This window comes from Manacus candei, unplaced genomic scaffold (assembly GCF_025592945.1).
Source record: "Manacus candei isolate 608988 ecotype Guabito, Panama unplaced genomic scaffold, ASM2559294v1 h1tg000002l, whole genome shotgun sequence".
Lineage (NCBI taxonomy): Eukaryota > Metazoa > Chordata > Aves > Passeriformes > Pipridae > Manacus > Manacus candei.
The window spans coordinates 9,144,059-9,159,688 of NW_026138050.1; the positions used below are offsets into that span (position 1 = coordinate 9,144,059).

General features: G+C 42.9%; 2 protein-coding genes across 11 annotated transcripts in view; one reads left to right on the forward strand and one right to left on the reverse strand.

Annotated features, from left to right (window-relative positions):
- Positions 1 to 8,346, reverse strand: part of LOC127464429 (multidrug resistance-associated protein 1) — a 48,962-nt gene extending 40,616 nt beyond the window's left edge. For 7 of the 8 annotated variants that reach the window (XM_051775185.1, XM_051775046.1, XM_051774894.1 and 4 more), the window contains exon 1: positions 7,049 to 7,211. In XM_051775185.1, the coding sequence (XP_051631145.1) occupies positions 7,049 to 7,096 (48 nt within the window). In that variant the 5' untranslated portion in view covers positions 7,097 to 7,211. Of the gene's footprint in view, positions 1 to 7,048; positions 7,212 to 8,233 lie in introns of those variants that run through there. The other variant, XM_051775243.1, reaches the window with a different exon arrangement.
- Positions 8,347 to 10,437: 2,091 nt separating this feature from the next.
- CEP20 (centrosomal protein 20) lies at positions 10,438 to 14,645 on the forward strand. 3 transcript variants are annotated; one of them, XM_051776402.1, is made up of 5 exons: positions 10,438 to 10,564; positions 10,983 to 11,180; positions 11,776 to 11,860; positions 12,725 to 12,864; positions 14,197 to 14,645. In XM_051776402.1, exons 1-5 carry the CDS (start codon positions 10,537 to 10,539, stop codon positions 14,271 to 14,273), a joined length of 528 nt encoding a protein of 175 aa, XP_051632362.1. In that variant the 5' UTR covers positions 10,438 to 10,536; the 3' UTR covers positions 14,274 to 14,645. The 3 variants fall into 3 exon arrangements, with proteins under 3 accessions (XP_051632362.1, XP_051632416.1, XP_051632477.1); XM_051776456.1 differs by lacking the exon at positions 12,725 to 12,864; XM_051776517.1 differs by lacking the exons at positions 12,725 to 12,864; positions 14,197 to 14,645 and having other exon boundaries at positions 11,776 to 11,864.
- Positions 14,646 to 15,630: the final 985 nt, after the last annotated feature.

Here is a 15,630-nt window from a genome sequence, read left to right on the forward strand (position 1 = left end):
GAATGTACAAGTAAAATGGTACCTTTGTAGTGGTGCACACAGTGACCTCATGCTGCATTTATATGAAACTTTTAATACACAGCCAATTCCTTTGAAGTCTGTACTAACTGTATGAAATGAATGGTTTATTGGTTTGCTGTAACATCTAAGGGTGTATTCTGCAAATAGGAGGTGGAAGAAAAATTTAAAATACTTGCACAGATTTTACAGTAATACTTTTCTAACAGCTATTTCACATGTTTGATGAAAGGCAGCACTGATTTTTTTTTTTTTAATTTTTTGAACACACAAACCCAGGATTCTACTAAAAAGTAAAAGCCACACAACCAAATATTTGATCTCATTCCCAGATCTCCACAGACTCTTGAAACTACTTCTGCCAGGAGAAATTCTGGAATTATGGCCCTGCACAGACCTATACCACTTACCACAGGCAGTGGAACAAATGAACACAGAGTGAGCCTGACTGCCAATTTGGGAAGAGACTTCAGTACTTCCCTTCGTGGTCTCATGTGAGGGTAAGTGCTCCTATACCCACAAAGGTCTCAGACCTTTCTTCAGGCCAATAACAGCCCAAATAGATCCATAAGTTTCTGCCTTTTTGTTCTTCTACTGCCACAAAGGTGCAATAAGAAACGTTAATGGTAATTACCACATTGGGTTCTAAGAATTAGATTCAGATCTCCAACCCCTGGGGAGATCACATTCACCCAGAGAAAAAACATAGTTTGAAGTTTTCTTTATTACCACAGAACTAAGCCTACCATGCAATATGGGATCTTCTTTTAAACTGATATTAGAATCTTGGGCAGGGGCAGATCACTAAACAGTGAGAACACAACACATTTCTCAAAAAATCATGAACGGAACAAAACTCCTGCTATTAAGTATGAAGCTCACTGGTTAAAATGCTAGTAGGAGTCAGAGAAGCAAGGAACAAATAACTGTTTAGCAAAAGTTCAAAAAAATGCAGGTCTCCAATTAAGATTTTGACATGCAAGTCATATAAAGAGCCTTAAATCATTCATAAGCAAGCCTTCTAGCCCAGCTCCCCAGAATAACATGCAAGAATTGAGACCTCGGGGGAAAAAACCATGCCCCTCCTTCTTCCTCTGTTTTGAAGTAATTCTGAAATATAAGTTTTATTCTTATAGTCCCTTAATGTTATCACAAGACAAGACTGTTAGAGCAAGAGGTGGAAAGTTAAAAAAAATAATAATCACATAATAAAGAGAGGCCCTAAAATTTTTAAATCCTTTATATAAAGAAGATTTAGGGTGGAAAAATACCAGTGACAGAGAAATGCCCTTAATTTCTCATAATGTTTTCTATTAGAAATGGTTTTAGCAAGTTAGAAATGGTTTTAGCCATGGTTTAAGTTCTCAACAGTAATGACTTACATAATGCAGATTTGACTTGTTAATATAGCCAACAAAAAGCCTCTACCTTCCAATAATTGGCCCTGCATTTAAATCAGGTGTCTGTACCTCCTTGTCCCAAACCCAAACATCAGTATTTCCTCACGTTTACAAGGAGTTGAGATCCTTTGTTACAGAAAGCACTGCATCAGCTGAAACAGTGTGTAAAATTACAAGCAAAAAAGCATGTTTTGCTGTTGTGTAGCCTAAAATAAGAAGCCGGTGCTAAGAAATCACCAGAGAAAGGAGCACCTGCAGCTGTGGCACTTAAAAGAGTTGTAAGTAACCCAAGAAGCTAAAAGCCACTCAACTATGGCTATTTATTTTGTGTCAGAGAAACATATGACAGATTATATCAGTACTTGCAAAATTAAAATGTAGCCTCTCTCTACAGACATAGCACTTCCCTGCCGTATCTGCAAGTGCCACAAGACAACATTTGGCCAAATGACAACAAAATATTTACCATTCAGCTTCAGAACCAACGGATAGGTTTTACCCTTCTGTAAAGTTTTTCACTGAAATCACTGTTACTTAACAGGACACAGGAGAAAAAGATTCCTGCTCTCATCTCCTTTTTGCACCAAACCCAGGGTTTTTGCTTAATGATACAGGCAACAGCCTGTACCTTGAGTTCAAATCACTGAGAAGTCTGAACACACCTGGGGTAATGATCTTATCAAGGGACTAAGAGAACAGCTTAAGTTGGGATAAACTGTCTCTGAAGCTCCCACAGATGCAAATAGGGAGAAAACAGTAATGCAGGGAATTCTGACTCTATTAAAAGTAAGCAAAAGGTCAGTACCCAGCAGTAGGCTTTTTAGGGATGACCCAGAATGACTTCAGCACAACCTGGCTTGACCTTCCCTGGGTCCCAGTATAGCACAGTGTTTCAATGTAAACTGCACTGTAATTGCATGGAACAGCAAGAGTTATTCAGGCATTTTGCTGCTTTTCTTTCCTCATTTAACTTTTCAGAGCAACCTTGAACTGACAGCCATAGAACGACAGGTCATCTGTTCAGAAAATCCCTATCAACAACAGATTATCAGGCTTAATTTCCCTGTATTTCCCCTAAATTGATCTATTCTGGATCAAGGGATATCAGTTTCATTTCTAATCTAAGTTTAATTTCTATGCAAATTTAGATCCTTGTTCATATGACCAATAAAAAGAACGTCTTACAGATTTAAATAGGAGAAAGCTGACAAATGGGCCTCTGGCTTTCATCACCAAAAAACACAGCAGCCAAGCCATGCAAATCATGCAATCTGCTGTTAACTGTAATAAAGGCACCGTCTTGAGTGAAGGGTTTTCTGTTTAACACTCTACTGCTGCTCCTCTCTTCCAAACACTGTCCACGTAAGACCTTCCTCTGTCAACAAATGAGAAGTTTCCTGATCTGCATACTCTTAACTGGTCACAAAGGCACTCCTAAACTTTATACCTGTACAAGTAAAGGCAGAGGTTAAATTCATAGCTTTTATCAAGCTCACCCAGCACCCTCTCACAGCACCTCAAACCTCCTCCCTAGCTTTGCCACAAACACACCAGAAAAGCACTAAAGACATATCTTGCAGTGCAAAAAGCTGCAGGGTTCCAAGATACGTGCCAATTTACTGCTTATCTGATGCATGGAAGCATAAGCCACAGATCTTCAGAACAACATGAAATTGCTCCTTACATAAAATGTCTGGTTTTCCTTCAGAAGTCTATTTCAGTAAAACTACCAGTGTCCTCATAAACAATATAAGCACAGCACCTGTTTATGTCACACGGTATCGCTTCACAAATGTCAGCTAAGAATATAACGAATTGAAGAATATTAATACTTTTTTTTCTTAAGAAAATTCTATCAAGCTACATTATAGATCCCTCTGGCTAAAACAATGTCAACCCAAATGCGAAACATAATGTCTTTGGACAAAGAAAATACATTTACTTAGGCAGACAAACATGCCTGAAAGCCTCAGACAGAGGAAGGACAGCAAAGGGAGCAGAGTCCAACTCCTCCAAGCTGGTCCCTAGAAATTGTGTGCGAGGCTCTGCTTCACCTTTACTCATTCTTCCTGTTTTTCTTCTGTAGTTTGGTTTCATATGAAGAAGTGCTAAATCCAGAACAGTGAGTGGATACCATTTCTTTACTAACACTGAAGAGGCTCCACAAAAGCTTTCTGCACCAATAGGAAAGAAATAGGCCAGGGTTTACACAGGCAGAGATATAGCTTGAATAATTACAGGACTCTAGTTTTCCAAACAGAGGAGATGAAAACTGCTTCTCTCCTAGAAGTCAATGCAATTACTTGCTTTAAATCCTTCCTCAAAAACCAGAAGCCCAACTAGAAAAATGTGGAAAAAAATTCAAATGAATTCTCACTGAAGTAAAGAATTGGAGCTAACTTTTGTCTAAATCAACTTTAAAAAACACAATGCCTGTGAAGGACATGATAGGAGCTTATATAAATATAAGCCATTTATCTCACATTCCCTTAAGTATAAAGAAGAACCTCAAAGTTTCAGATTCGTATTTCCTACTTCTTTTTCATAAAAGCCCTTCTGAGTGTTGGGCTTGAAATATCCCAGTGCCACAAAAACTGTTAACCTCTTCCTTTAGCACTTTTAAACATGAAAAGACTTCTCTAAACATGATACTGAGGAGGTTACAAGCTCTGAAAAACCAAAATCAAAATTTTACTCAGAAGAAAGGAAATCCAGCTGACTATTTCAAAATGTAAATGCACTGAGAGCACTGACTGCATGCACACATGTCCAGACAGCCAGGTCAGCAGGCCAAAGTGTGCAGCAAGTTCTCCATCTGCCTTGACACTTATCCTGCTTATCTGGAGTGACAGTGGTCCTCACCCCACTTTACCTTTGGTTTTTTGTGTGCTGGTATTGAAACAAGGTAGACTGCACTCAGACACTAGTGATACTCTAGCCAAAGCTATCTCAGCTATGTTGGGTCACAAAAAAGTTTTACAGCTTAAACAGGCCCTTTAAAGTCACTGAACTAGAATGCAAGTAGTGCAAAATGCTATCTCAAGTCCACTAAAGTATTTTAAAGCTTTTATTGTCATCAACAGCTTTCAGTAAGTAATAAATTTATCTTACACAGCTGTACCTTTCTGTATATTATGGACGGAATACTCATTCTGAGATACTCAGTGATGCCAGAGCAAGGAAGGGTTAAACAGCACCCTTTTAAAAGGTGAGTCTGGTTCAAAGGAAGCAAGATGCAGTAAAGTTCTACAGACAAATCTGATTGCAGTGAAGTTAATACACTGAGTAGGGGCACAGAAGCAGGCTAAACAGCGAGAAAAGGAAAAAAAAACAGAGTGAAGAAGATGGCAAACTTTCTTGGGCTCCTGACCTTTCAGAGTAAGTATTAAATAAAACCAATCTGTTTAATTCTCAGACAAGAACTTTCAACAATAACATTCCTTGGGTGTGCAAACAAGAAAAATCCTGGCCAGCAAAGCCTAAGAAGATTAGCATACAGTTTTTAAGGGTCCATTAAGTCCTTTCAACCACAGTCTCCCCCACAATTCAAAACTGAGTTGTCCTAGACTCAGCATCACCTTTGAAAGAAAACACGTCTTTTCCTTGAAGCTGAGTTTGCCAGAAATCCCTCTGCTCCTCTAGCACAGCCTCAGGACCTACCAGAATAGCTGATGCAGCCATATAGTTCACCACAGGAATGCAATAACACGTGCACCAGGTATGCAGATACCACCCAGCTCTGAGGAGCTCAAGAGTGAAGTACCTCAAGACAGGAAGAGCACCAGCACAACCACAGGGTAGCACAACCACACCTGGTATCTAAAGCCCAGCAGAACACCACATATACACAGGCATTTTCTGAAAATCTGTTACTACTTCAGCTTCAAACAGCAGCAGTAATGGAGATGCCAGAAAACGGAGCAGCCAGAGTATCCATGAGCACTCGAACCACCACTGCCACCCTCTCCACTACTGGGAATGATGCAACAACCAAGTGGAAATAGAGTGTTACTTATGAAGACAAGGAAGATTTTTCCAGGCACATCTAACCCTAATTGGAATGTACAATTGTTCTTTTGCGGGATTAGAAGAATCCAGAAATCGAACAACCACACCCAAAGGATCTTAAACTGGAAGAAATGAAAGGCAGAGTCCACATGATTTGGAGACAGATGACAAATCCCAAAACCTCGGGAACCAATGCAACTAGTGAAAAAAATGTATGGAATAGTTATGACACACCACAAATACCAGAAATGGCTGTAGTATATATAAGAATAGTGTTTTCCTAATAAAAGAATCTGCTATCAGAAATCCTGCATAAACTAGTTTCTTCCAACGTCCTAAGTGTAGTTCTTGCTTCCACCTGATGTTGCAATTCCACAGCTCAGGGAATGAGCCAGCAACTCTTTTTCACAATACTACTACTCTCTCAAGTCAGATTTTCCATAAACCAATTCTGAAACACGTATTCTCTAAAGCTCTTCAAATAAAAAGTCTCACACTAGGAGAGGGGGAAAAAATGTATGATGACAACTCATAATTTAGCCATTTCTAAGAAACCTGAAAATTAGCTGAAAAGAGATATGAGCATAACGAATGTAAAAGCAGGTTAGCAGAGTCAATTATGATCAGCTGGGAAAAACTAAATATATGATGGGTAATATGTTAATGGTTCTTGAGACAAAACATTACAATGGCATTTGTTGGGACATCTGATTCTATTTTATTTTTTTTAACTAGTAAGGCAGCTCATTAGCTCAATACCATTTGGCAAATATCTGATGAATACACAAGTAGTTCTTTCCACGTTTTCCTCTCCCCCCTATACTGCCTTCAGTAGCTCTCTCCCCACGTTTTCTTCCTTAGACTTCCAGTTCTCTCTCCTCCCTTCCTCCACACAACCTCCTTCTCCGTATAACTTGTTTCTTCCCGGGATGGATTTTCACCCCCAGGTGCCTCGCTGCTGCAGCACCTGCGTGCCCGTGCACAACCCCCGCGTCTCGGCTGAGCAGGACCCAACTGCAGCGTCCCCACACCGCTCACCTGGGCACAGCTGGTTCCAGTTCACCCACAGCACCTGCGCTCACCCGCTCTCCACTGAGGAACAGCGAAAACACTGCTGTGCAAACACGCGACAGAGCTGCCAGCCTGCAGAAAGCGTGTCCTGGCCTCCTCCCCAGCGCACCCCGCTCCCGAGCCGCCAGACACCGTTATTGTTGTTACCGCACAGCCCCGAGTACCGCGGCCGGCAGAGCCCCGCTCCGGTCCCCCGGGAGCTCATTCCCAGTCTCCCAGGCAGGCACCCGCCCGCCGGTTCCCCCCTCCGGGCATTTTCCTGCCGGAAGCCCCGCACACGAGGCGCGGCGGTGTCCCCTCCGCGACCCGGGCACGGGGACACCGCGCGCAGGCGGAGACCGGGACCCGCCGGCCCCGGCGCGGCCCCCCCGCCGGCCCGGGCCGGGGCTCCGGCACCGCAGCCCCCGCTCTGCCCCAGGGCAGCGCCGGCACCGCAGGCTCCGCTCCCCCGGAGCGCCCTCGGGCTCCGCCACCAGCCCCGTCCCGCCCTGCTCCCCGCCATCCCTCCGTGCCCACGCCGGCAGCCGCCGCGGCCCCGTCCTGCCGCTCACCCAGAAGGGCTCGGAGGCGTCGGCGCTGCAGAAGCTCTCGATCCCCATGGGGCGAGGCGTCCGCGGACTCCCGCGGCAGCGCTTCCCCGTGCGCAGCTCTCCGTGCCCGGGCGGCGGCGGGGCCGGGCCGGCAGCGCCAGCGCGGGGCCCTGATTGGCTCCGCGTCACCGATGCCGAGCCCGGCGCCGCCGCCGCCCGCGCTGCGCGGCCCCGCCTCGGCCGGCACGGGGGCGGCCCCGGGCCCGCGGGGTGCCCATCGTCCCGCGGCCCCCGCTGGGCTCGAGGGCGGCTCCGGGAGGCTCGGCCGGAGCCCAACACGTGCCTTTGTTCAACCCAGACATCCCCCGCGGACCGCGGCGGAATCACCGCCCCCTGCGGCACCGCAGCCGCGCCTGCCTGCCCGCCCGGGTCTCATACCCCCTGCAGCCTTCCAGCTCCTGGCCGCACCACACCTGACCCTCGGAGTCGACCGCAGCCCCTGGCGGGGCATCACGGCATCCCCCTCCCCGCGGCATCGCTCCGGCCCCCAGGTACAGGGACCCCACGTACCCCCCCAGCAGAGGCACCGAAGGACCCTGCCGACCCCAGGGCCCCGCGGGACTGAGCCAAGGCATCGTCCTCGGGGAAGGCCACAGCGAAAGCCTGCGCTCACTTTCAAACAGCTCACTTTTCAACGTGAACCAGTTATACTGGTTTCTAAGCCCTGAACTAGTTCAAGTTGATTAGCACGAACTGAACCAAACCAACTCCATCCACAAACAGGTTTGCACCAAAATATATACTAGTCGAACTAACTGCACTGCCACGTAGTTGCACTGGGTTGTGTCTCAAGGTGCACTCTTCACATCTTACTTAAAATGCATTGGTTAAACCCACAGACAGCTTCAATGCTCGGCTGACTATCTACTGTAGTAGAATAGACCAGCTGGAGTGTGGTGGCACAGATGTAGCAATGGCATCGCATGCTGCAGCAAAGAGCAGTGTGGTTACATACTACCCTACAGTAACATCTGAAAGCTTTAATCACATGAGTTACATAAAGAACCTCAATTTAATTTTTTTTTTCTATTCAGAGCAATTATGGTAACGGACTAAGAAAGAGATAGGTCTCATTTGTCTAACATGTAATTAAAAAGCAGGTATCACAAATAAGAAAAACATATCACAGCCTGCTTCTTTACTCACCTGCACACTTTCACTGCAGTTTCAGAACTGTGCTGGTGGTGGCCAGATTATCCATCTGACTGCAGCATTTCTGGTCTTGTCCCCCAGCTCTCTCACTCCCGGGATATCCAGGGGCAGCAGCACCGGAGTTCAGGCCTCACCAAAGTCTCATCTGCATCGATGAACTGAGCAGAATCAATAAAAGTCAAACCAAACAAATCAGGAGCCAGAAGCTACAGAAGTTTGTATCAGTTTAACCCCTACCTTAGTTTATACCATGTTAAAATCTTTATAGTATTGCAAGAGAACAGCTAAATGTTGAAGTATGCTTCCCTTTATTTATATTAAGAATATTGTTGTCCTGTTTTGTGTACTCTATACATTGATCTTTAAATCATATTAAATATCTTGGTTTTTTGATGTCTCAGTGTTCAACTATGACTTGAAAAAGTTACATCACAATCTCCAACATGTGTTATCCTACAGCCCCTCAGCTGATAAAGATAATACAGCCTCTAAGAGCTTACACTTTTACACTAGATAAGAATATAAACTTACAGCTGAAATGATACAGCAGAAAATTATTTAGGATACAGAGATCATATGCAGGTATTGTTCCAAACAAGAAGACAGGAAATAAGCATGAAGTGAGGAGGGTCAAGAAAATGACATTTTTATCCATATATGTTTTTCTCAAGATGTTATTGTAAGCTAAAAGACTAAAAAAATTTAAGTTACACATTCGGGATCCAAACTTTCCAATTAGTTTAAAATAATAATTTTTTTCAGCTTTAGACTGTCCCAATGTCACCAGTGGTTAGTGATGTTTCTCATCAAATGATACTTGGGATCAGCACCTCAAATTATTTCCTTTCCAATTAATTCAATCTCCTTCCCTTAGAAACTCTAAGCAACAGCAACAACAACAATAATGTAAACCAAAGTGCAGTCAAAATACACAGTGAATAATTAATGTGAGAGGAAGCAGAAGACTCTAGAAGAAAAATGTAGCAGACTCAAAATATGGATTTCACAAACCATTGTTACAATAGCATCTTTTAAAACACATAATAATGCAAGAAATACAAACTGCAATCTTGTTTAAAAAGGGATTTCCTTGCAATCACAAAAAAAAAAAAAAGAACCACCCAAAATTCTGGTTAGGACCATGAACTTTGCTTTATAGGATACAAACTGAAGCAGGATAGGAAATACAGGGTGGAAAACTGCAACAACTTATCAACTGGAAATCAGGTGTTATAGCAGAGTGACTCATAACAGCATGGAGAAGTTTGGAAGGATGCGAAGAGACATGTTTTGACTGTGAAAATGCCTCGCGTGTTAAATGTAAGGAGCTGTTTGTCCCCAGAGTTGCACTGGGGATCCGGGCAGCAGGCACAGGGTGGACAAAGGCACGCACAGCTACGACACAGTGACTGCTGGGGTCAGGAAACAGATTGACTCCACCAGTACTTCTAAAGACTTTTCTTTCCCCGAATTTTATTTATTGCCCCCCACCAGAGATTCTTTGGAAGCTCATCATATAAATATTTGCTTTGAGAGGAAATGTAGAAAACCAAACAAATAAACAAAAAATCCCAACAGCCTCCCACCACTACACCCTTCAGCCTTGTGAGTCTCAGGCTTCACTGCCTCACATTTTCCTTCAAGCCCCAGCAGGCTGCTCCGTCCAGACCATGACAAATCCAGTTCGTTCACCCACACCGGCTGCATTTCCTTTGGGAAATACTTAATGCATTGACAAAATAAACACTGTTGACTCATCCCAGCAACACGGGGCACACGCACATGCCTCCAGACACGCCAGGGATCCTCAGAGTTGCAGAACACGCCGTATACAGTTACATTTTGGCAAGTCCTTTAAATTAGAAGCTCATCTCTGACGAGTCCTTTTAACTAACAGTTCATCTCTCGGAGAGTCGGTACAAAACTCCTCCGCTACACAGCTGGGGGAAATTCTCGCTCATTCTCCACGTTTCCTTTCTAAATAATTTTCTTTTTTTTTTTCCCCTCTCTAAATAAAGCTCCTTGATAATCTTTGAAATTATAGCGGGGGGGGGAAGCACAGCAACCTTGACATGCCACAGGGCTGAACCGCAGCCGGGACACCAAGCGGTAGCTCCACAGGCACCATTGAGGCCGTGCTGGTTATTTTATGACTTTATCCCAGCGTGACCTTGCCCGATAACAGAAGACCCTGCAGGGGCTCCTCACTCCGCGCTCCCGCCCGGCCCCTCAGGGACGCTCCGCCATCCCCGCGCCTGCGCAGCGCCCGCCCGGCCCCATCCGGGTCCCGCGCGGCCATGGCGACGGTGGCGGAGCTCAAAGCAGGTCGGGGGCCGGGGGCGGCCGGGATGGCCGTGAGGGGGACGGGGGTCCCGGCGGCCCGATGGGTCTCGGAGCTGCCCCAGGCGCTAAAGGGGCCGCCGCCCTTCGCCCCGCACAGCGCACCGCCCCCTCATGCACAGCGGGCTGTATTCCGCTCTGTCTCACTATTAACCACATCCTGCTCCGGTTATTCCTCTTCTGAAATTAGCGAGCGTGTGTTTACTACTAAAAAAAAAATAAATAATTAATTTGTGACTTCTCTGAAGGCTTAATTTTTGCCTGTGACGTGCCTGGAGCCGTTAGGCACCGGCACGTGCCCAGGTGGAGATACCTTATCGCTGTCGCGCCGGGGACGCGCCGGAATTATGTTTATGCTTGGATGGGTTGGGCTCTAAATTAACAGATCTTTCTATGGTAACAGTTTTAAAGGACACGCTGGAAAAAAGAGGCGCTCTTGGAGAAATCAAAGCGAGGATCAGAGCTGAAGTGTTCAATGCACTGGACGACCAAAGCGAACCTCGGCCGCCGCTGTCCCATGAGAACCTGCTGATCAATGAACTGATCCGTGAATACCTGGAATATAACAGATACAAATACACAGCATCTGTTCTAACTGCAGGTACCGGGGATGACTTCCTGTTATCGCTGTAATAATAGTCATTCATTGTTTGAGGAATTCCACTGATACTATGGAATTAATAAGCCGCACAATCTTGTTCTCCCTTGGAAATTAATGTGGTACAAACAACCTCTCCACAGCTTTACTTGCAGCATAAAGCTAAATCACAGTCTTAGTTTTTGAGAAAACTTACACTCTGCTCCTTTCACTTAAGTTATATTGTTTATAGAGTAGTTGATGCAAGAGCAAGAAAATCTGCTAGCAGCCTGCAACAAAATACTTTCTTGAAACATCTAATAACAGTACTTTTGAGAGATACTTGTTTGCCTGATTAATTTATCTTTATACTGTAAGTCTTCTTTAATGTTTTTCTTAGATCCTTTTAGAGTGAAGATAAAAATGGTAATGTGCTATTGCAAATTATATGAGTATGAAGCACTAATGTTATAAGTGAGTTCCCTGGAATTACAATATACTGTTAGTTACTAATAGTCTAAAAGGGAGGTGTGTGCTCTCCTGCTCTTTTGAAGTCTCCTGCTAATTGGTGATGTTTTTCTTACCAGTCTTAAGAATTTGGGGAAAATCTTTTTTCCAGAATCCGGCCAGCCTGAAGTGCCCTTGGATAGACAGTTTCTTGCCAAAGAGCTGAATGTAGTCGAAGATGCAAGTGGAAAATCAGTGTAAGTAAGATTTTTAAAATGCTCTGTATATTCTGTATATCAGTATATTTTTCTCTTTAGCGTTATTACAAATCACATATAAATGTTCTCACCAATTGAAATGTGACTAGATCACACACCTGGCTCTAATGTGCTGGATTCATGGCAAACATGGGGCCACTTTCAAACATACTCCAAACTACCATTGAATCCTGCCAACACTGTGGCATTCTCCAGATAGAGTCCTTGCACACCGAGTCTTTTACCAGCACAGTCTGTTTGCTACAGGAAACAGGTATGTTCTTTGCATATCAGCAAGCTGCTTTGTAGAGCAATAAAAAGATTATTTTACTGTGAGATTAGATATAAAATTTACAGTGCTCTGATACAAGGGCATCAATGAGCTGAGGGCAGAAGCAGGTTTAAGCATGTTCAGCAGTCTCTGTAGTTTGTGCTGTCCCAGTCTGTCAGGTGCTTAGGAAGGACCAAGTTTGGGGTGTGCAGTGGTGGACTGCTGTATAGCCCACCAAAATCTGATCCTTCATGACTGTGTGGATCCTTCTGATCCACAAAGGAGAGAATGTGGATGTGTTCTTGTGCTAAGCAAGCTCTGGTTCTTCACCTACCAGGGGATCTGGAGTTCAGTGCAGAGCATCTCCTATTCCAAGCTCTTTGGGGGAGTGTTGGTATTCAGAGTGAGCTTAGGTCTGTACTTATTTATGTATTGATACTTGGCATAATGTATTTTATATCATTATAAAGACATCTGTACATAGTCTAGAAGTAAGTATTATGGTCTAAGAAGTTCCAAGGAAAGGGTGTATTTTTAATTCTCAGTATTTATAGCCTCTATATAGACTACTTTGTAATTTCTCTCTTAAACAGACCTCTCCTGTATGGAATTATCTCTCATTTCTTACATGGTGGTAAAGAAGAAAGTACACACAATACCTTTCCAAAAGGGTCTTTGCTGAACTATCCAAAGCAGAATCTTATCAAACCACCTGCTGAGAGAAATCAAAAAGGTGGGTCAGTGTCATTTTTGCAGAAACTTTATTTGTGACTAGATTTCCTATACCATACATATGCATAGAGCAGCATAAACATGCAGATGTACTGCTCTGCAGTTGTTTGTAAAGACCAGTCCTCAGTATCAGAAAGGTCATACACCAGATGGCTTCACCATTTCCCTTAAACTGGCCAAATTGTACTCCCTTATACTATCACAAATATGAAAAGGGTCAGCTAAAGACAGTCTTACTACATTGGTGATTTAATACAAGAATTTAACATAAATTCTCAATAAAATATATTAAATAGTGGGCATATCTCTGTTTCCTATCTGGTCTAACTTACCTAATTTCTGTAGAAGGTTCTTAACTCTTTAGCTGTCAGTTCTGTAGATGGGCATAAACCTTTTCTGAGGACATAATTCACATCCCACTGACCACAGGAGCTTAAGCCTTGAGTTCACTGCTCTATAGTAAACACTGCTAAATCGTATTTGCCCTTTCTGGTCTGCTTTCTGATTGGTTACAATTAATACTGCCTAAGCTACAGGATGAAAGGGTTCATTGGTCTAGTTTTTTCCTTCAGAGTCTGCTTGGCATATTGCTTCATTTTTTACTGTGAGAATTTAGTACTATCCTGTTAGTACTATCAACTATTTGGTTTGTATCCAAAAATTTGAAAAATATGAGGCCTGAGATCACATAGACATCTAAAAAGTGTGAGAGAAGTACCAGCCCCCTTTTTTTAAACAATGCTATTTCCCTTCTGCCAGAAGAGGGGGCTGAAGAAATAGAATTTCCTTACCAAAACTGCTATAAATTTCTTCTTTGTTAGAAAATAATGATTCCTATCAGAAATTTCCCCATTTTTAAAACAAACTTAGTGTGCAGAAGAACTGTTTTTAAAGTATAACTTTGTCTGTCAGTTCTGAAGTTGTGACTCTGTGCAGGGTCGCCCTGCCCTGTTAACTCCAATATAACTTCACACAGAGATTTAATTGTTTACAGTTAGTTACAAATTCAAGATTAATCATATTTAACAAGTAACTTGCTCTTCATGTTAGAAATTGTCTTGCTTATTTAGGTGTATGAATATTCCAGCAGACTGGGGATCCTGATAAAACGTGGATTCTGTTTTTCAGTTCATTCACTATAGCTGAGTTGGAAGTTGTCTGAAGTCTAATCTTGAGTAATGCAAAGCTTTTATCTCAGACAGGTGCATGGAAACATTTATTTGTAATATTGCCTGGTTTTGATATTGTTTATCAAAGTTGATAATAATAGAAAATAACACACCTTTAGGTCTCCAAATGCATGAGAATATTCATGTCTGTGTTTCATTTTCAGACAGAATTCCAGAACCAGGGAGGATGGCTGGCACAAGCATCGAAGAGCCCCTTGTTTTACAAAGTGTAAAGAGATGACATCTTTAATTCGCTAATTTCTCATATAAAGTTCTGTAAGAGTTAATTTAGGACATTCTTCTTGCATAAATTTCTCCAACAAATCCAGTGGGACCATTTCAGCTTGTAACATCTACCCATGAGACAAGGACGACAAGGTCATACTTACCGTCAATGAAAAAATGTTAGCCAAGGCTCTCCTCCTCCAGTGCTGGCAGAAGGAAAACTGTATAGGAGGTCACATCAATGAATCCTGTGTCTAGAATTTGGCTTGAAAATACTGGGTTTATCCAACAGATTTTTGTTAAGTAACTTACCATTTCTGCACTTTCTTTACTATGTTATGTCTTTGTGTGTTTTTCCCGTGTTTCTTAATAAAATTTTTCAATGTTATTCTGCGTGGTATTTTGAGAGTGTTCAAACTAAACCTTCTAATCATCTTTTTGAAAAGGAGAAGCTGTTAATTTCAGATAAGTCAGGGAAAATAAATTTTAATCGAAAATTCAAGTGCTTTAGAGGGATAGTTGTTTTTAATTCTCTGGAAGCGAGGACTATTTTTATCTTAATGCCACCAAACAAGTGAGGGTAAGTTTTTTTTCCATCTGGAGTTGCTAAAAATTGTATGGTCTAACACTGGGTATATGGGAGGGGAAGGAATTTCTGGGTTTTTTTCCCAAACAACATGAAACTCAGTCAGGCAAAGCTAAAAATAAAGTTTGTAATAGATTACTGATTCCCAGAGCTCTTTTTTAGCTGAGGTATTTACATGTTTTGAAATTTATTTTAGAAGCCAAACTTAGAGGAGTACATAAAAATAACAGGTCAGCTATTTTTTTTCACTACTCATTTTAACAAAATGTATCAATGTTAAATGTTTCCAGTGGTACTGAGAGGAATTTCATATAAATAAATTTTTAGGGTAAGGTTCCTAAAAATCTTAATCATTACATAAAATGTACAGTGAATAGGGGGGAGAAAAGAGAAGAAGAGAACGTGCAGTTTGTGAAGGACCCTGAGTTGTACACACTGTGAAGTTTTGCCTTTGTCTTGATTTGACCCAGTTAGCATTGCAGGTGTATTTTTATTTCTGCCAGGAGGCTCATCTGTGCTCTGAAACTGCAGAGAAGTTACGAGTTGAAGGGAGAGGCTGCATTTGTCCATTTGAAGCCTCAGCAGTGAGCTCATCTCCCTGCTGTGACTGGCAATGCCCCTAGCTCTCCCTTTGCTCATTTGTGAGTGTCTCAGGACTGTTGCCAGAAGGGGAGGACGTGTTTGCAAATCAACCTCAACCAAACCCATCTGTAAGTCTCCTGTAGCTTTGCATCAATGGCAGTTGACTACTGGGTCAAGCAACTCTGTCTGTGCCTTCAGTGTTTGC